This window comes from Myotis nattereri (genome assembly GCF_964212035.1).
Source record: "Myotis nattereri genome assembly, chromosome: 3".
Lineage (NCBI taxonomy): Eukaryota > Metazoa > Chordata > Mammalia > Chiroptera > Vespertilionidae > Myotis > Myotis nattereri.
The window spans coordinates 31266182-31287556 of record NC_138077.1 but is presented as its reverse complement, the minus strand read 5'-3'; the positions used below and the strand labels follow the sequence as shown (position 1 = coordinate 31287556).

Genomic DNA, 21375 nt, shown 5'->3' with positions numbered 1-21375 from the left:
GGATGCAGGCTCAATCCCCAGTAGGGGGTGTGTAGGAGGCAGCCGATCAATGATTCTCTTTCATCATTGATGTTTCTATCTCTCTCTCCTCCCTTCCTCTCTGTAATAAATAAAAATATATTCGAACAAAAGAAAGTGAAAAATAAAAATTTTAAAAGCAAAACTCTCAATTAATCTGACAGTTTAAATAGCAAACGTAAAGACTGTTCTTACCTGATCTGTGCTTAGTGTCCATGCTCGAGTAATGGGAGCTATCAACTAATGAGGTTAGCTTAAAGAAGAGAGCCCTAACCAGTTTGGCTCAGTGGATAGAGCGTCGGCCTGCGAACTCAAGAGTCCCAGGTTCGATTCCGGTCAAGGGCATCTACCTTGGTTGCGGGCACATACCCAGTAGGGAGTGTGCAGGAGGCAGCTGATCGATGTTTCTCTCTCATCGATGTTTCTAACTCTCTATCCCTCTCCCTTCCTCTCTGTAAAAAATCAATAAAATATATTATTAAAAAAAAGAGAGAAAAGAATCTCTTAAATGCTTCTCCCTGTATCTTCCTACTTTAGACCAGAGGATTTTATATCAGGCTAAACATAAAACTATAACCTACAAACAAATTTGTAATGACAATTCCCAAATTCACAATATGTGAGCTGACTGTAAAATATTCCTACCCACATTTATAACAACACTGTTGAGTTGTGATTCCTTCACCCGCCGCCCTCCCGCCACACACACACACACACTTTAGACCTCTGTTCTAGTAAGATTATAAAAAATGCTCTATTAAAAATAAAGAAGACAACTGTGTCTTACCGGTGGTAAAGAATGTCGCCCACATTCAACTGTGACAAGTTTGTGGCATTTCTTATGAACCAAGAGTTTGCAGTTGATGCATTTATATCCCTGGCGTCCAAGTCCCCATATCCGGTCGGTACAGATGGCACAGTGGGCACGCTGGAAAGAGTAATTCAAAAGAATTCAGTGAAACAGCAAAAAAAAAAGTCATAATCATTCCCCAACAGTTTGTTCATAAAATAGTGAAAATAAGTGGCTTTATTCTCTAATTCAGTTCTCTTCATCATACATAACTTTTTCAAAGCTATGATGGTCTGGGAAAAATAAACAGAAAAGAGAGTTTGTTTTAAAGAGACAGGGAACCCTGGCCCATGTGGCTCAATTGGTTGGGTGTTGTCCCGTGCACTGAAGGGCTGCCTTTTTGATTCCAGGTGAGGGCACATGCTTGCTCCCCAGTAGCGGGCATGCAAGAGAGAGCAGATGGATGTTTCACTCTCACATCAATGGTTCTTTCTTTCTCTCCCTTCCTCTCTCTCTAAAAACTAATAAAAAAAACTGTTTAAAGAGAGAGTGAAATTTGCAACATGTTGTTTTGTTATAAGTCCAAGACTTTTCAGTCTTCATATAATTAGGTTTAGATTTATAAAAATAGGAAAATTGAGTAAACTTGGAAAACATACGGCAGAAAATACAGTACAAAGACTCTCAATCAAAAATAAACCTTCCAGACTGTTCAGAGGTCAAACCAAAGCCCTGCTCTCTTAAAGAGCAGTACCTAAAGTGACTTATCATTTTATAGCTTTTTGTTGTTGTTGTTAGTATGTTTTTATTGATTTTAGAGAGAGAGGAAGGGAGAGGGAGAAAAAGAGAGAGGAACATCAATCAGCTTTCTCCCGTACATACCCCAACACACAACCTGGGCACGTGCCCTGACCAGGATCAAACCGACCTTTTGGTGCATAGGGCTAAAACTCAACCAACTGAGTCAGATCAGCCAGGGTCAAAGCTTTTTAATTATCAGTGGTACCTTGGGTGGTGACTTCTATTTACATTAATGAATTCGGAACATGGCACCAGTTTTAAAATGGAAACGGGAGTCCATTGTTTTAGAGTTATCAAGAATAGTTAAAAATGTGAACTTCTGGAGATAAAATGTTTTCAAACCCCAGCTCTGCAACTTACTAGCTTTCTCATCTTGGGCAAGTTATTTAAATGCCCCACCCTTCAGTTTCTTCATCTATAAAATGGAAATATATAGTACCTATCTCACAAGATTGTGGTAAGGATTAAATGAATTAGTATATGTCCAGCATTTGGAAAAGTGCCTGAAACATAGTAAAAGCTAGAGAAGTGTTTGCAATTATTTTCTAAACAGTGAATATTAAAATTACAATATTAAATGATTTGCAAAATAAAACTTGTTTATTTTATGAGTATCTGGAGTTATATTTAAAAATAGAACATTCTGGATAAGGACACATATGTAATACCTTAATCAATAAAGAAAAAAATTTTTAAAAAATAGAACATTCTTATAGCTAGGGCAACCATATAACTAATCATCAAATCAGGAACATTTTTAAGAGTGACAGGAGATTCTATTAAAAATTACATCAAGAAAACAGGTGTACTGCATAAACTGGGAATGTTAGGCAACCTTACTCCTTTAAAGGGAATAACAAGACTACCTTTCTTTCATAATAGAGAGGGGGAAAAATAGATTTCTCAAATTATCAACATTCAACAAACTAAGGTTTACCCTGTTGAAACGCTTGGCTTGAAAAGTGTGGCCATTTGCACAATAAAGCTTTCTCCAGCGGCGTGCACCTCTGCGGTAGATGGACTCTGAAAAGAGATTGAGAGTTTAAAAAAGAGCAAGTGTGTATAAAAACCATTATTATAATTAAGTCTGTTATATTTTTCATGATATTGATAGCAAGAAAATAATTTATATCGATAAAAACCTGAAAGTGAAAAAAATAAACTGGATTCATCAAGGGACTTGATGAAAATATAGCCCATGGAATATAAATGTTTCAGTAACTATGATTACTTTTCTGTTTTTGCAATAAACACCTTCATCCTTCACCAAGATTTACCAATTACTAACATTTTATTTTGACACAGTATATGTACTACCTAAGCAAGCACTTGCTTTCCTCTCTATTTACACATACATTTCCTCCTGAATCACTTAAAGGTAAGTTGCAGATATCCTTTTAAACTTCACCCTTAAACTCCCATTGCCTAAGATTAAGGACATTCCCACTAATTCCACTTAAGCACAATACCATTACCATATCTTAGAAAATTAGCATTAATTTAATATTACCTAATATGAAGTTCAGATGAAAATTTCTCTATTTGCCCTCAATGTGTCATTCATAGCTTCCTTTTTCTCTTCAGGATCTAATCAAGATTCAGGCACTGCATTTGGATTGTCACTGTTTAGAAAATGATAATTGCAAGGATGCTATACCTTTTTGTCTCTTTCATGTATGAAACAACGTTGTTGTTTGTTTTCCATAAGGTTGAGGATTTTTTTTGTTTTTTAAGTCGAGGCAGTTGTCTTAGGTTCTACATTCTGGATTTATCTGTTTCCTCATTAGAGTCAGTAATAAATATTTTGCCAAAAATAATACACTGGTGACACATCAAGAAATACACAAATGTCAAATTGTTGACTCTCACTACTGGTGCTCACTCTGTTGAAGGCAGTGGTTGCTAGTTCTCTTTATTGTAAAGGTACATTTTCCTTTTTGTAAGTCGTCTTACAAATATCTAAGTGACATTTTGTAACCACAAGAATATTCTCCTCCCCAACAACCTTTCATCCAATTGTCTTTAAATTAATGCTTTTCCTAAACAAAGAACTACCACAAAATCATTCTAGACTACCTGTGAAATTTTGGTTTTAAGTCAATCACTATTATATATATATAATATATATAGAGAGAGAGTCTATTAGTCATTAAGAAACATTCCATAATAATAGTTAATACTGTGGAAAGATTCCATTAGGTTTCTAAACTCATTTTAAAGCAAATGTAGCACTGGATTTACTATTTAAATAGAAAAGACCAATTGAAATGCTCTGAATTAGAAATCTTGAGATAGTGTAATATATAACCTTAAATACAGATGTTTTATTTTTACTTAAATATATTTTTATTGATTTTAGAGAGGTAGGAAGAGGGAGAGAGAAATAGGAACATCAATGATGAGAGAGAATCACTGACAGGCTGCCTCCTGCACATCCCACATTGGGATCAAGTCTGCAACCAGGCATGTGCCCTGGCAGGGAATCGAACCATGACCTCCTAGTTCATAGGTTGACACTCAACTACTGAGCCACGCCTAGATGTTTTATTTTTAATTATTTATTCTGTTAGGAGTAACCAAAGCTGAAAGAACATTCTATTTCAGCTTTCATGAACTACATCTTGATATTTCTTAAATTTAAACATGTTAATGTTGGCTAGAAATTAAGAGCCAAGAGACCACATTAATGGTTATCAATTTCCCCCCTGCTCTAGTTTGTTAATATTTATTATACTATAGAAGGTGTAATGTCAAAATCTCCACCAGCAAATTTTAAAGGGGGAAAGTGAGCATGAAATGTAGTGAAAAAGTTAGGAAATATTTTATCTGTATGCTGCAGACCCATAATACAATGGCAGATGGAACTCTAGAACCAAGATCTGCCACATGGCAAGTCTTTTAAAACCCGGGTTTGGCCAGAGAGAACAGCCACTTGCTCTGTGAAGGCAGCCTACGCCGGCTTTAATCCACCTGCCCCTGCTAAGTCCAGAGAACTATTCCTAGCTGAATCCAAACCTACATTTTTCACTACTGCTCAGAGTTCTATTTCTTATAGTTCACCACTTTCCTACATAGTACATGGCTCCATTTAACTTTATATACGAACACCCACAGTTCTTTAATTTTTTTCTTCTTACCAAGTTGCAGGGAGAGTCAAAGAATTAAAAGTTAGAACTACAACCCTGGCCTGTGTGACCCAGTGGTTGGAGTGTTGTCCTGTACACCAAAAGGTGGCAAGTTCGATTCCCATTCAGGGTACCAGACTGTGGATTCAATCCCCAATTGGGGTGCAAGTGGGAAGCAACAGATCAGTTTTTCTCTCTCACATTGCTATTACTCTCTCTCCCTCTCTTTTCTCCCCGTCCTTCTCTCTACAAAAAAAAAAAAAAAAATCAATTAAAAAATTTGAAATTTTTTTTAAAGTTAAAACTACTTCATTTAATTAAAAACAAAATATTTACCACAATTCCTTCTAAAGTCATGGATATGTGTAGAAACCACAAATGAAAATGAGTTGCCTGATATCCACAACTAATAAATTATACCATATAGCAAAAGCAATAAATTATGCTCATATATAGTTTGCATATTCAAATTACATCAGGACAAATAGCTGTTTGACTCTTTCAATTCATTCATTAATAGCCATCACTAGCTTAGACATTCAAAAGAAAATCCTGTAACAACGCCTAAGGATGCATGCCGAAGTGCTTAGAGGTGAAGTGTTATGTCCATTACTTACTCTCAAACAGTACAGCAAATATAAGTAAAAATAAAACAAGTGTTTCCTATGTATGTACATGTATTCATATGTGTGCACACATACAGATAGAGAGGTAGAGCAAACACAGATAATGTTAAAAACTGGTGAATCTAGGCAAAGGATATATGGGTACCTTTGTTTTCAATGTTGTTTCAACTTCTCCATAAGTTTGAAATTTTCCAAAATTAAAAACCCAGAAGAAATATGATTTAACTTTCCTTTCAAATGCAGAATAGATAAATATGTCAGTAAGTTATAACTAAGAACTGCCTAATTTTGCTATGGCAAAGCAGAATTTAGGCAGTTCCTAATATACTCTAAATTAGACTAAAGAATGGAAAAGAAACCAAAGGAATTAAAAGTTCTATTTCTGATTTCCTTTCACTTGTGCCACTGTGTCATAAAAAACCTTATTCAATGGTATGAAGTATATAAACACTCACTATCTTCTCCTGGACAGGGCATTCCAGGACGTTCTGGTACACAAGGAAATACTGGAAAAAATAATACAACAAATTTAAAACATACAAATTACATAGAATTTTAAATTCAGATATCAAAAAAACTGACCCAAATTTCAACCGGACCCTCTCTTGATACTTAGCATATAGTAAGCATTATTTGTTTAAAGAGATCTACTTTACCAAGGGTATCTAAAAATAGTTTCAATGAAAGTGACCATCCATAAATAATGCATTAGAAGCTCAAATTATTCATTCCAGTCCTTGTTATATCAATGATTTTATTTTTTTTTGGCTTTAGATAAATCATTAACTACTATTCCTTTTCAGTGGTTCTTAACCTTCCTAATGCCGCAACCTATCAATACAGTTCCTCATGTTGTGGTGACCTCCAACCATAAAATTATTTTAATTGTTACCTCATAACTGTAATTTTGCTACTGTTATGAATCATAATGTAAATATCTGATATGCAGGATATATTTTCAGGGGTCGCGACCCACAGGTTGAGAACCACTGCTTTAAATCCTTATTGTAGTGACAAGTTTACTACAATGAAGAATTAAATGATAAAAATGTATACAGAAGAGAGAACCAAGATGGCAGCATAGGTAAACACCGGAAATTGCTGACTCACACAACCACTTCAAAAATACAACTAAAAGACAAAATGGACATCACCCAGAACCACAGGAAGGCTGGCTGAGTGGAAATTCTACAACTAGAAGGAACGAGAAAAGCACACTGAGACTCAGAGGAGGTGCGGATATAAAGTGTAGAGGTATGGAGGCGCACGCGGCAAAGGGCTGGTAACAGAGGACACGGCTGTCTTTTTCAATCGGGAGGGAGTCACAAGCTCCCGACTGCTCTGAACTCCAGTTCCGGGTGAGTCTCTGGGGACCGAGACTCATACGGGGAGAAACTGGACTGTCTGGCATCGGGCCGAACTCAAGGGCGGCTTTCTCTCAGAGGTGAGACCCGGGGCCTCTTAGGGTAGGGCTGAGGATCAGCCATAGCTGTTTGCTCCGCCCTGTTGATTCCCTGAGACCCCGCCCCACCCAAGCTGTGCGCAGAGGCTTTTGCATATGAATGCCCTGGCCCTTTGCAATCTAAAATTACCTAACAAACTGCAGCTGGGTCAGACAGACCCAGAACATCCAAAAAGAAGGCCCAAGGCCCCACAGCAGCTTGCATTGCTTCACAGCTGGGCCTCATCTGGGCATCTCCAAACCCCAAACAAAGAAGAGGAAATCTGCAGATCTCTCCATAGCTCCTGCTGGGTAGCCTCAGGCAGAGGCTAAATTAGCACCTCCTTAAAGATCCAAGAGCCAGTGTACCCAGTGGTCAGAGCGGGATCATCCAGATTACAACTCCTCAGATCCATAAGGGACACATTCATGGGGCAAACTCAGTGAGCACCAAAGCCCCACTGAAGCAAGTCTTGCCCCTAAGGGTGTCTCCAGCACAGAAGTTCTCCCACTGTAGACACAGCTGACCTCCAATTGACCTCCAACTGGCCTGGAGGTCAATTCCTCCCAGTGATACCTACAACAATCAAGGTTTAACTACAACAAGACTGTGCACAAAGCCCACAAAGGGGTGCACCAAGAGTGTCCACCTCAGGTAATTGGGGAGGCTGAGCCACTGGGCCCTATAGGACACCTAGCACACAAAGCCACTCTACCAACACAGGGAAGCAGCCAAAATGTGGAGACAAAGAAACAGGTCACAAATGACAGAAATGGAGGAAAGCAAACTACTGGATATAGAGTTCAAAACCACACTTTTAAGGTTTTTCAAGAATTTTCTAGAAACCGCCGATAAATTTAGTGAGACCCTCGAGGATATGAACAAGGACCAACTAGAAATTAAGCATACACTGACTGAAATAAAGAATATTATACAGAGTTCCAACAGCAGACTAGAGGATCACAAGAATCATGTCAAAGATTTGAAACACGAAGAAGCAAAAAACGCCCAACTGGAAAAACAAAAAGAAAAAAGAATCCAAAAATATGAAGGCAGTGTAAGGAGCCTTAGTGTAAGGACAACTTCAAGCCTACCAACATCTGAATTATAGGGGTGCCAGAAGAAGAGAGAGAGCAAGATACTGAAAACCTATTTGAAGAAATAATGACAGAAAACTTCCCCACTTCCCCTACCTGGTGAAAGACATAGACCTACAAGTCCAGGAAGTGCAGAGAACCCCAAACAAAAGGAATCCAAAGAGGACCAGAAATGAAACCCCGCTACCGAATCTCTCTCTGGTGTGGAGAGATACGAAGGTGGCAGGAAAAGGCAGAGTTATAAGCTCTCCCACAATGAGATTACTTAATGTTTTATTTAAAAATTACTGGAGAACATCTTATGACAACCAAACTTTGGCTAAGATAACCTTGGGTGCTAGCCATTGCTTTAGAAAGCGAAATAGGGAAAAATTTTAAATGTTTTCTATTAAGCATGACTTTGGGAAAAATACGCCATCTGAGTCATTTGCTGAAACTTCCCCCAAAAGCAGAAGGTGGGGAAAGGGAAGAAGGAGCACGTGGCGATCCAGTGTGGACGCCCCCTCCCCAGTATTCTAATTTAAAGTCTCCTAAATAAAAAAAGGGGGATAGTGGAAAAATATAGTGGAAGAATACCATGTAAGGAAAAATATCCTGTAACTAAATTACATCTAGAAAAATTTTTTTTCATTTTGTAATGCTAACAGCAAGACACCCATGAAAAACATATGTGGTGTCAAAATAAGCCAAAGGAAAATCATTTGGGCAAATATAAAAAGGATTCCCCAAGTAAAATTTCAGTTATTAACCTTTGGTCGAGAATATGTTTATATACTTTCAGAGAACAAGACCATGTGGATTCCTGCAACAAGGGATCCAGGAGAGAAACTGAACAGATTGCTCCAGCCACAAAGACAGGAGAGACAGTTCAGAGATGGAGATGGTGGAAGACACCTTGCCATGCTAGCAGTCAGCAGCTGTGCGTCGCTGCAGGTTGCCCAGGACCTGACCAGAAAGGACCGGAGCTGCATTTTCCACCATCCAGAACCAACATTTCATTGCTGGCATGTACACATGAACTTTTGGACACTGAAACATGGACTCAGAACTTTTGGACATTGAAATTGGGACTTGATTATTTTTTAAAGAAAAAATAAGGGGGAGATGTGGGAAACTGTTTGTTGCCTTCACTATCTGATAAGCATAGACAGAGAAACCCCCTGAAGGCTGGGTGCCTTTGAAGCCCTAGCAAAGGTCTGAGCTAGGCGCCACCTCTGTTTGTCCAGACAGTGGTAGCTGAAACTACTCCCCCATTTATTATTATGTAAATCCTTGCTGATGGGCTAGTCTGCTTGTTACTAGGGGGTCACCTGCCTAGGGCTATGCTATGGGTGCATCCTAGATGAATAAAAGCTTGGTGAGGCCTGAGCACGAGGAGAAGTCCTTCGGGACTTGCCGCCTGGTCCCCCAATATTGCAAAATTATCTCGTGTCTTTTTCTCTCATTTGCTGTGCAGCTCCTCTTTCAGATACCGAACCCTACTCCATGCGAGTCGTGGAAGGAAACACTCAACAGGACCACACCGAGACACATCATAATTAAAATGCCAAGGGCAAAAGACAAAGAGAGAATCTTAAAAGCAGCGAGAGAAAAACAGTTAGTTACCTACATGGGCGTGCCCATAGGACTGTCAGCTGATTTCTCAACACAAACTATGCAGGCCAGAAGGGAGTCGCAAGGAATATTCAAAGTGATGAATACCAAGAACCTACAACCAAGATTACTTTATCCAGCAAAGCTGTCATTCAGAATTGAAGGTCAGATAAAGAGCTTCACAGATAAGAAAAAGCTAAAGGAGTTCATCACCACTAAACCAGTATTATATGAAATGCTGAAAGGTATCCTTTAAGAAGAGGAAGAAGAAAATGGTAAAGATACAAACTATGAACAACAAATACACATCTATTAACAAGTGAATCTAAAAATCAAGTGAATAAACAATCGAATGAACAGAATAAACTGGTGAATATAATAGAATCAGGGGCATAGAAAGGGAGTGGACTGAGTATTCTCGGGGCGGGGGAAAGGGTGTGGGGGTGCGGGAAGAGACTGAACAAAATTTGTACACCTATGGATGAGAACAATGGGTAGCAGGGGTAAGGGAAGAGGGTGGGGTGGGAACCGAGTGGAGGGAAGCTATGGGGGGAAAAAAGAGGAACAACTGTAATAATCTACACTAATAAAAGAGAAAAATGGTAATTGGCGTACGGCGATACCGTTTTCATTGGCTAATCAGGGCTATATGCAAATTAACTGCCAACTAAGATTGGCAGTTAACTGCCAACTAAGATTGGCAGTTAACTGCCAACAAGATGGCGGCTAATTTGCATATGCAGGCACAATGCAGGGAGGCGAAAGGGAAAGCAGGACAAAGCCCCCTGCCACTGACAGTGATCGGAAACCCAGGGGGGAGCTAAGAGCTGGGGGACAGGGCAAAGGCAGCCCCAGGGCCTGCCCCCCAGCCATGATCGGAGAATCAGGCGCCTTTGCTGCCCTGGCCAGTGATAGCAGGAAGTAGCGGTGAAGCCAGCGATGGGAGCTGGGCACGGTCGAAGCTGGCAGTCCCAGGAGCTACGGGTCCCTTGGCTGGGCCTAAAGCGAAGCCCAAGATCGCGGCGCCCCCCGCTGCCACTGCAGGTCCCCGCTGCCTGGGCCGGACGCCTAGGCCAGAGGCGTTAGGCCTGGGCAGGGGCGGAGCCTGCAACCACGGGGAGCTGGGGGTCCCCTGCCCAGGCCTGACACCTCTGCCGGAGGCCTCAGGCCTGGTCAAGGGGCCGATCCGGTGATTGGTGACCGGAGGGTGATGAGGGTCAACTCCTCTGGCTGAGGCAACAGGCCTGGGTGGGGGGCGGAGCCGGGGATTGGGGGGATATGATGGTCCCCTTGCCCAGGCCTGAAGCCTGGGTCAGAGGCGTCAGGCTTGGGCGGGGGATGGAGCAAGCGATCAGAGGGAGATGGGGGTCCCCTGCCCAGGCATGATTCCTGGGCCAGAGGCCTCAGGCCCGGGCAGGGGCCAGAGCCAGTGATCGGGGGGAGATGGGGGTCCCCTGTCCAAGCCTGACACCTCTGGCGGAGGCGTCAGGCCTGGGCAAGGGGCCGATCAGGCGATCGGAGGGTGATGGGGGTCAACGCCTGAGGGCTCCCAGTATGTGAGAGGGGGCAGGCTGGGCTGAGGGACACTTACCCCCCCCCCCCACACACACACACACACACACCCAGTGCACGAATTTCGTGCACCCGGCCCCTAGTCTGAACAATAAAGATCTAATAAAAATTTTAAAAAAGAAACAAAAAAATGTATACAAATATGAACATAAACCATTACAGTTTTTAAAAGATATATACTAAAGTTAGGAATAAATTAACACCAGAAACAGTACCCAAATTCAAAAATGTAAGTTTTATGTTAGAAACCATGTATTTACAAACAAGCTAACTCAGATCATTTTTTATAGAGATAAATTATAAGAAATATTACATGAACATTTAATCAACTATTTGTGGTCTGTGATGTACAAAAGAATCCTATATAATAAAAGCCTAATATGCTATGTGTCCAGTCATCTGTTCAACCAATCAAAGTGAAATATGCTAATGACATGCTAAGGACACTCAACTGCTCACTATGACATGCACTGACCACCAGGAGGCAGATAGTCGACCAGTCGACCAGTCACTATCACATGCACTGAGCATCAGGGGGCAGACAGTTGACTGGTCGACCAGTCGCTATGATGTGCACTGACCACCAGGGGGCAGACACTCTGACTGGTAGGTTAGCTTGCTGCTGGGGTCTGGCCAATCGGGACTGAGCGAGATGGGCCGGACACTCCCTGAAGCCCTCCCGTGTCCCTCACTGGCCCCGATCATGCACCAGTGGGGTCTCGCAGCCTAGGTTGCACCCTCTCACAATCCAGGACCCCTCAGGGGGGCACATTGGCTGTCAGGTAGTTCCAGCTATATAATAAAAGCCTAAGCGGCTGTTACGGCAGAACAACTGGAACGACTAGTCACTATGATGCACAATGACCACCAGGGGGCAGACGCTCAATGCAGGAGCTGCCCCCTGGTGGTCAGTGCACTCCCAACAGGGGGAGCGCCACTCAGCCAGAAGCCGGGCTCACGGCTGGCGAGTGCAGCAGTGGTGGCGGGAGCCTCTTCCGCCTCTGCAGCAGCACTAAGGAGCAGCAGGTTGAGTGGTAAGGAGCAAGCAGGCGGGCAGTAAGGAGTGAGGGGTCCCAGACTGCAAGAGGGATGTTCGACTGCCAGCTTGTTTTAAGCCAGCAGAAAAACATCCCCCGACTGTGAGAGGGCGCAGGCTGGGCTGAGGGACACCCCCCGTGCACGAATTTCATGCACCAGGCCTCTAGTCTATATATATAAAAGCCTAATGTGCTAAGTGTCTGACCGTTTGACCATTCAACCATTCGCTATGATGTGCACTGACCACCAGGGGGCAGATGTTCCGACCAGTAGGTTAGCTTGCTGCTGGGATCTGGCTGATCGGGACTGGGCAAGATGGGCCAGACACATCCTGGAGCCTTCCTGTAGTCCTTCCCTGGCCAGGCTGAGGGACCTCACTGGTGCACAAATCCGTGCACTGGGCCTCTAGTAGGTTTAATAAAGAGCACAGAGTATGAGAAGGGCAGTTCCTTATATATTTTTAAAAGTTGAAATATAAACTAATTTCTGAAAATAGATCTGTAATACAGTATTAAAACTTAAAATAAACTGTTTAATACTACTGACCAATCATTTCTTTAAACATTCATTGTAGTTTCATTCTAAAAAGAGATGACTCTCAAAACAGAAGACTTATAAAGTTCTGCAAGGATCTCCACAAATTAGATTATGGAGCCTTTGGGAGTCACTATGTCAAATTCTAATGGTAGAAAAAAGTCAAACTACTATTTGTCAAAAAATATACTGTATAGAAAAGTATAATGGAATTACAACAAAGAACTGAAATGATTCATTATACTTAGGGGAGATTTATATCTGCTTCAAGTTTTAAAGAGTTTCCTAGGTCTCCTAAAGCTCCCCAAAATGTTCCATAAAAAACTGCCAATGTATTGCAATTAAATGCAATACATTAAGTGGTTTCTACATGAGATAAAAAATTGAGAGGTAGCATGGGAGAATGAAAAGAACACAAATCTGGCCCGGCCAGTGGCTCAGCAGTTGAGCATCAACCCAGGAACCAAGAGGTCACTGGTTCAATTCCCAGTCAGGGCACATGCCCAGGTTGGGGGCTCAATCCCCGCATGGCAGCCAATCAATGATGTTCCTCTCTCATGGATGTTTCTATCTCTCTATCCCGTGTCACTCCCTTCCTCTCTCTCAATAAAAATACATTTTTTTAAAAAATAAAGAATACAGATCTGGAATCAGAATACCTAGATTTACAACCCAGGCAAGTCTATATTGTACCAGTTACATGCTGGCTGAGTTTAGGCTTCTTCTATACCACTACCCACCTCTCGGGCTTGCTGACTTTGAACTATGTAATAACTGTAAGTAGTCTCATTGTTAATCCTTAAACAAAAGAAAGGACATTGAAGACACCTTACCCTTAGAGATAATTTAATTACATAAATTAAAAACTGCAAATTCTATGCTAAACTGTTGGGGTCCAGCCCCAGCAGATTGAGGGGTTCCCAAAGATGTGTACGGAGTCGGTGAAGAATGAAGGACATGGAGACAGCGTTCAGTTGATCAGCATAGCGAAGTTCTCTAGCCAGGTTCTGTTTTTATTCTCTTGTTACATCTGTATTTATACCAATTGATTTTAATCCTATCCATTCTATTCCAAAGGTTAGGGTGTTTGTTAATCTATTCTGTTGAGTTTAATCCTGTCTAGTTTAATCTCTGTGTTCCATTATAAGGGCTATTCCAAGGTCACTGCTCTACTGATAAGCTACAAGGAAGTGACTGAAGGAGATTTTCCTACCCAGTAAAGGTTATGTCCTCCCAGCCTCGCTGCTTGCCTTCCCTGGGACTGCCTTGTGTCGGTGAGTCTCCAGGGGTATAGGCTTTGGTACTTTCACTGGTGGGCAGACCCCTGGGGATGTGGGCCCAACAAGTCCCAAATTTATTGCCAACAGTCTTAGTCCAAGTTCTTCATAAGTACATGGTATTTCTGTAACACTAAGGGGTTTCACTGATTTATTCTCTTCCTTAGTCCTGTTAATCCCTAACTCCAGAGAAAAAATCCTCACCTGGGGAAACAACGTTTCTCGGGGAGGTGGTCCTGTTTAAAACACATAGCGCTAAGAGGGGGAGCAAACATATGCCAGGTCCCTTGAAACATGCTGTGCAGATGTTTCTTCCCTGCAGCAACTGTGTCAACCAGCAAGGGTGGATCGGCTTCCGGCACTAAACTTTGCTGTGAAACACTGAGTTTTAATATCCAAGGAGGCATACACAAATAACAAATTTCTCAAGATTAAAGAAGCTGATTGATCTTGTCTTCTCTAGCAATTGAGAAACTACTGAATAAGGACAATTATATAATGTCTAGAGGCCTGGTGCACAAAAATCTGTGCACTCAGGGGGTGTCCCTCATCCCAGCCTGATCCCCAGGGGATCGGGCCTAAGCTGGCAGACAGACATCCTCTGGCAGCCCAGGAGCCTTCGGGGGATGTCCACTTGCCAGCAGGGAGCAGGCCTAAGCTGCAGTCGGACATCCTTAGCACTGCTGAGGAGGTGGGAGAGGTTCCCACCACCACTGCTGTGCTGGCAGCCGTCAGCCTGGATTGTGGCTGAGCAGAGCTCTCCCTGTGAGAGCGCACTGACCACCATGGGGCAGCTCCTGCATTGAGCATCTGCCCCCTGGTGTTCAGTGTGTGTCATAGTGACCAGTTATTCCCAGTTGTTCTGCTGTTAGGGTCAATTTGCATATTACCCTTTTTTAAATAGGATGAGCAATAGAGATTAAGAAAATGACATCAGTATTATGTTTTAATTTGGTCAAGAATATAGGCTTGGTGATTTTTTCTTTTAATATTGTTCTAGAAGAATAAGAAATGATGCCCCTTTACCATGAATCAAGAGTTCAGAATCCTTGTTTAGCTCATAAAGCCTAAAGGCTTCTTCCAACTCCAACTGAGATGATACTGTACACGGGTCTCCTGCAAAATATAAAAAGTAAAGGTAAGCTCACTTTTTAAATCCTCTAATGTGATGATTAGTAAACAGTTTCTGTTACATAAAGTCTTGAGGGAAAGATGACATACATACAGAGCCAAATATTTGACAAGGACAAATCTTTACATATTTAGATAATTCTGCTCTCTGAAGTAGGTAATATATTTCTGTTTCTACAGCATACTCGAGGTTCATAGACACCAAATTTTATACAGATAAAACCATTTAATTCTCAATAATGTACATATTCAAAATGTAGAAACAGAATGTACCACTGATCACATTTTAGACTCACTGCCATATGACTAATAGCCAGGGACAAGCTTTCTGTCACCTGTATCTTTAAAAGAGGAAGTGAGAGAAACCAAGACGGCGGCATAGGTAAAGACCGGAAATTGCCGCCTCACACAACCACATCAAAAAAACAACTAAAAGACAAAATGGACATCGTCCAGAATCACAGGAAGGTTGGCTGAGTGGAAATTCTACAACTAGAAGGAAAGAGAAAAGCACACGGAGACTCAGGAGGTGCGGTGTGGAAGTAAAGTGCAGAGATACGGAGGCGCACTCGGAAAGGGCTGGCAGCTGAGGACGCGGCTGTCTTTTTGAATCGGGAGGGAGTCACAAGCTCCCGACTGCTCTGAACTCCAGTTACGGGTGAGTCTCTGGGGACCCAGGATTCATATGGGGAGAAACTGGACTGTCTGGCAGTGGGCAGAACTCGAGGGCGGCTTTCTCTCAGAGGTGTTTGCAGCAATTACCGTGGGACACTGAGACCCCTTAGGGCCCCTTAGGGCAGGACTGAGGATCAGCCATAGCTGTTTGCTCCGCCCTGTTGATTCCCTGAGACCCCGCCCCACCCAAGCTGTGCGCAGAGGCTTTTGCATATGAATGCCCTGGCCCTTTGCAATCTAAAATTACCTAACAAACTGCAGCTGGGTCAGACAGACCCAGAACATCCAAAAAGAAGGCCCAAGGCCCCACAGCAGCTTGCATTGCTTCACAGCTGGGCCTCATCTGGGCATCTCCAAACCCCAAACAAAGAAGAGGAAATCTGCAGATCTCTCCATAGCTCCTGCTGGGTAGCCTCAGGCAGAGGCTAAATTAGCACCTCCTTAAAGATCCAAGAGCCAGTGTACCCAGTGGTCAGAGCGGGATCATCCAGATTACAACTCCTCAGATCCATAAGGGACACATTCATGGGGCAAACTCAGTGAGCACCAAAGCCCCACTGAAGCAAGTCTTGCCCCTAAGGGTGTCTCCAGCACAGAAGTTCTCCCACTGTAGACACAGCTGACCTCCAATTGACCTCCAACTGGCCTGGAGGTCAATTCCTCCCAGTGATACCTACAACAATCAAGGTTTAACTACAACAAGACTGTGCACAAAGCCCACAAAGGGGTGCACCAAGAGTGTCCACCTCAGGTAATTGGGGAGGCTGAGCCACTGGGCCCTATAGGACACCTAGCACACAAAGCCACTCTACCAACACAGGGAAGCAGCCAAAATGTGGAGACAAAGAAACAGGTCACAAATGACAGAAATGGAGGAAAGCAAACTACTGGATATAGAGTTCAAAACCACACTTTTAAGGTTTTTCAAGAATTTTCTAGAAACCGCCGATAAATTTAGTGAGACCCTCGAGGATATGAACAAGGACCAACTAGAAATTAAGCATACACTGACTGAAATAAAGAATATTATACAGAGTTCCAACAGCAGACTAGAGGATCACAAGAATCATGTCAAAGATTTGAAACACGAAGAAGCAAAAAACGCCCAACTGGAAAAACAAAAAGAAAAAAGAATCCAAAAATATGAAGGCAGTGTAAGGAGCCTCAGTGTAAGGACAACTTCAAGCCTACCAACATCTGAATTATAGGGGTGCCAGAAGAAGAGAGAGAGCAAGATACTGAAAACCTATTTGAAGAAATAATGACAGAAAACTTCCCCTACCTGGTGAAAGACATAGACCTACAAGTCCAGGAAGCGCAGAGAACCCCAAACAAAAGGAATCCAAAGAGGACCACACCAAAACACATCATAATTAAAATGCCAAGAGCAAAAGACAAAGAGAGAATCTTAAAAGCAGCGAGAGAAAAACAGTTAGTTACCTACATGGGCGTGCCCATAGGACTGTCAGCTGATTTCTCAACACAAACTATGCAGGCCAGAAGGGAGTCGCAAGGAATATTCAAAGTGATGAATACCAAGAACCTACAACCAAGATTACTTTACCCAGAAAAGGTATCATTCAGATTCGAAGGTCAGATAAAGAGCTTCGCAGATAAGAAAAAGCTAAAGGAATTCATCACCACCAAACCAGTATTATATGAAATGCTGAAAGGTATCCTTTAAGAAGATAAATAATTTGATGAACAGAATAAACTGGTGAATATAATAGAATCAGGGACATAGAAAGGGAGTGGACTGACAACTCTCAGGGGGGAAGGGGTGTGGGGGTGCGGTAAGAGACTGGACAAAAATCATACACCTATGGATGAGGACAATGGCAGGGGTAAGGGCAGAAGGTGGGGTGGGAACCTGGTGGAGGGGACCTATGGGGGGAATAAAGGGGAACAACTGTAATAATCTGAACAATAAAGATTTTTTTTATTTTATTTATTGCTTAAAGTATTACAAAGGGTATTACATATGTGTCCATTTTATCCCCCCGCCCTAGACAGTCCTCTAGCCTCCCCTATCCCCCAGTGTCTTATGTCCATTGGTTATGCTTATACGCATGCATACAAGTCCTTTAGTTGATCTCTTACCCCCCTACCTCCTGCCACCCAACCCTCCCCGGCCTTCCCGCTGCAGTTTGACAATCTGTTTGAGGCAGCTCTGCCTCTGTATCTATTATTGTTCAAAAGTTTATAATCGTCTCTATTATCCATGAATGAGTGAGATCATGTGGTATTTTTTCTTCATTGACTGGCTTATTTCACTTAGCATAATGCTCTCCAGTTCCATCCATGACGTTGCAAATGGTAAGAGTTCCTTCCTTTTTAGAGCAGCATAGTATTCCATCGTGTAGATGTACCACAGTTTTCTAATCCATTCATCTACTGATGGGCACTTAGGCTGTTTCCAGATCTTAGCTATGGTGAATTGTGCTGCTATGAACATAGGGGTGCATATATCTTTTCTGATTGGTGTTTCTGGTTTCTTGGGATATATTCCTAGAAGTGGGATCACAGGGTCAAATGGGAGTTCCATTTTCAGTTTTTTAAGGAAACTCCATACTGTCTTCCATAGTGGCTGCACCAGTCTGCATTCCCACCAGCAGTGCACAAGTGTTCCTTTTTCTCCACATCCTCTCCAGCACTTGTCGTTTGCTGATTTGTTGATGATAGCCAGTCTGACAGGTGTGAGATGGTACCTCATTGTTGTTTTGATTTGCATCTCTCGGATGATTAGTGACTTTGAGCATGTTTTCATATGTCTCTTGGCTTTCTGAATGTCCTCTTTTGAAAGGTGTCTATTTAGGTCCTTTGCCCATTTTTTGATTGGATTCTTTATCTTCCTTTTGTTAAGTTGTATGAGTTCCCTATAGATTTTGGAGATTAGGCCCTTATCAGATATGACATTGGCAAATATGTTTTCCCACACAGTGGGTTTTCTCGTTGTTTTGTTGATGGTTTCTTTTGCTGTGCAGAAGCTTTTTATTTTGATGTACTCCCATTTGTTCATTTTCTCTTTAGTTTCAAGTGCCCTAGGAGCTGTATCAGTGAAGAAATTGCTTCGGCATATGTCTGAGATTTTGTTGCCTTTGGATTCTTCTAGAATTTTTATGGTTTCCTGTCGTACATTTAAGTCCTTTATCCATTTTGAGTTTATTTTTGTGTACGGTGTAAGTTGGTGGTCTAGTTTCATTTTCTTGCATATATCTGTCCAATTTTCCCAACACCATTTATTGAAGAGACTATCTTGGCTCCATTGTATGTTCTTGCCTCCTTTGTCAAATATTAATTGAGCATATTGGTTCGGGCCGATTTCTGGGCTCTCTATTCTATTCCATTGATCTATATGCCTATTCTTGTGCCAGTACCAGGCAGTTTTGAGAACAGTGGCTTTGTAATACAACTTGGTATCTGGTATTGAGATCCCACCTACTTTGAACAATAAAGATTTAATTAAAAAAATAAATAAAAGAGGAAGTTAAAGTAGTTCCATTGAGGTTTCCATGTAATCATTTTGTCAAATTCTTCCTTCACCTGAGAGCCTGCTCAAGAGACTCACAGAAAGGAAGTGTAGCTACTAAAGTACTCTGGACTGAAGAGCAGTCCTATTTGAGCTTATAAATGTAAATATATAGTTTCAGTAAACTTACACACAGAGAGGGGAAGGAAGAAACACCTCCCTTGGTCAACGGGCCAAAAAAAAACTGAGTCATCCCTGGCAATCAATGAGATGACACATCTCCTTATAGGATGGCATTCTCGATGAAAAAGTCATTCTGAACATAGTTGTGGCCTGAGCTGGGTCCTCAACGCTACCATTCTTTTGCTCATTCCTGTGGTTACACCAAGTGTTACCACACATTACATGCCAACAACCCCATTCAAACCTCAATCACTCTCAGCAGAGAACTGGGTGTAGTACTTGATCGAGAAAAATGAAGTCATCTCCTGTCCTGCTATGAGTATGTCTGTCCTGTTCTCTAACTTGGCCACTCTATCCCCACCTCCTTCTCTCTTCTCTGGATATTATCCCACCAGTCTTCCTTAGTTCCATTTTTATTTTGGCTTTCCTTCCACTAGCTCTTCTCAGGAAAGCAAAGACATATTAGAGTCTTCCTCTCAAAAATCTCTCTCGCACTCAAGAAGCATCGAAAATCTCTCAGAGAGGTAGGTGTCCTGCAGGACTTTGCATCCAGCTCTCTCCCATGCTCCATATCCCGTCTCTCTGTGCAACTACAGCAAAATTACTTCTTTGAGTTTCAATTTTCTCCTATATAAAAAGAGGGCTATTATCTACATTGCAAGTATGATGGGAAAACTAAAGACCATATATTTAAAATGACTCATAGTATGCTTGATCCATTATAGGTGTGGTTTTTATTATTGCACTTTGATCAAAAGCCATAAATGGATTTAACTATTACTAAAGGCATCATTATAAACATATTTTTAAAAATCAATTTTTCGCGAGTCCTCCAGCTGTGCAGTCAGTTCTCCACCAGGTCTGAGATCTGAGCCCCAGCCAACCCGGTCACAGCAGAGATCTAAGGAGCCATGATTGCTCCCTGGCTTCAAAGAGCCTCTGGTCCAGAAGACAAGAAGCTGTCAGACAAATACAGAACAGAGTGATATTGGGGGACAGGCTTACTGAAGAGGGGACCTGAGGGCCGATGGTCATAAGGGAGATCGTTGGGGGTGTGGTGAAGTGAAGGGGTGCCGTGAGGGCAGAAATGGGGCCATGGAGACACTATGTAGTGAGGGAAGGCACTTGCTACCTGGGAAGGGTTCTCTGTGGAAGAACCCCGACCTGCAGATAAATGTCACCTCATGGCAGCTGCCATGATGTGACAGGGTTACATGTGATTGGCCCATGTTTATTTCTCTCCCGGGCTCCAAGATCCCAAAAGAGCCCATGCACCTGCCTTCAGTGCCTCTCGGGCTTGAAAATGTCTAACTCCCAGGCCTGGCCTCTTTCCCTCTAATCACATTCTTAGATTTAATCTTCTCCACCCAGTCGCTGAGCTAATCTCATCTTGCCCAGAGGAGACCCACCCGTTTCCTCCTTGGAGGGACAGAAGGTGGAATCCCTCCCTGGGCCCTCTAGGATGGCACTGCCTGCCCTCCAGCTTGTCTCCTTTTAAATCCTAAATTCACCCAGAGAAGAGTTTTCCATCTCTCGTCTCTCCAAGGAAAAACACCCATCTGTTACATGGCCCTGGGTCATTCACAGGGTTCCATTAGGATGGCTCAGCCCCACACTGCCCAGCCCTGACCCCTGCTTCTCATGGTGATTCTGTCCTGACCTCCCTCAGAGAAGCCTTGTGGTCTGAAGGGCCCCCCACATCCTCAAACAACCACTGCTTGCTCCCTGAAGGAGCTCATGATCTGCTGTGTCACCTGACATAAAACCTAAGTGACAACTAGATGCATGGACACATTTCTTTTTTTCTTGGGGATGCCACCATTGTCTTCCCACCTGTTTTAACTGTGGATTACTCTAATGTGGCCAAAGATCCCAGCAACCATGCTCTCAGGTTGTGTTTTTTTCCTTTCTAACATCAGGAACCCATTATACCCTTCACTCTCTCACACCAAGTATGATAACTATGGGCCTTTGGAAGGAATCAATGAGCCATTCTTCAACCTT

The 21375-nt window shown here is 42.4% G+C and overlaps 1 protein-coding gene across 1 annotated transcript in view; it reads right to left on the bottom strand.

Moving 5' to 3' along the window:
- PRKCI (protein kinase C iota) overlaps positions 1-21375 on the bottom strand; it is a 77985-nt gene that overhangs the window by 31541 nt on the left and 25069 nt on the right. The window contains exons 3-6 of the mRNA XM_081085927.1: positions 14940-15029; positions 5816-5866; positions 2547-2632; positions 806-946 (exon numbers count right to left, since the gene is read on the bottom strand). Of these exons, the coding sequence (XP_080942053.1) occupies positions 806-946; positions 2547-2632; positions 5816-5866; positions 14940-15029 (368 nt within the window). The remainder of the gene's footprint in view (positions 1-805; positions 947-2546; positions 2633-5815; positions 5867-14939; positions 15030-21375) is intronic.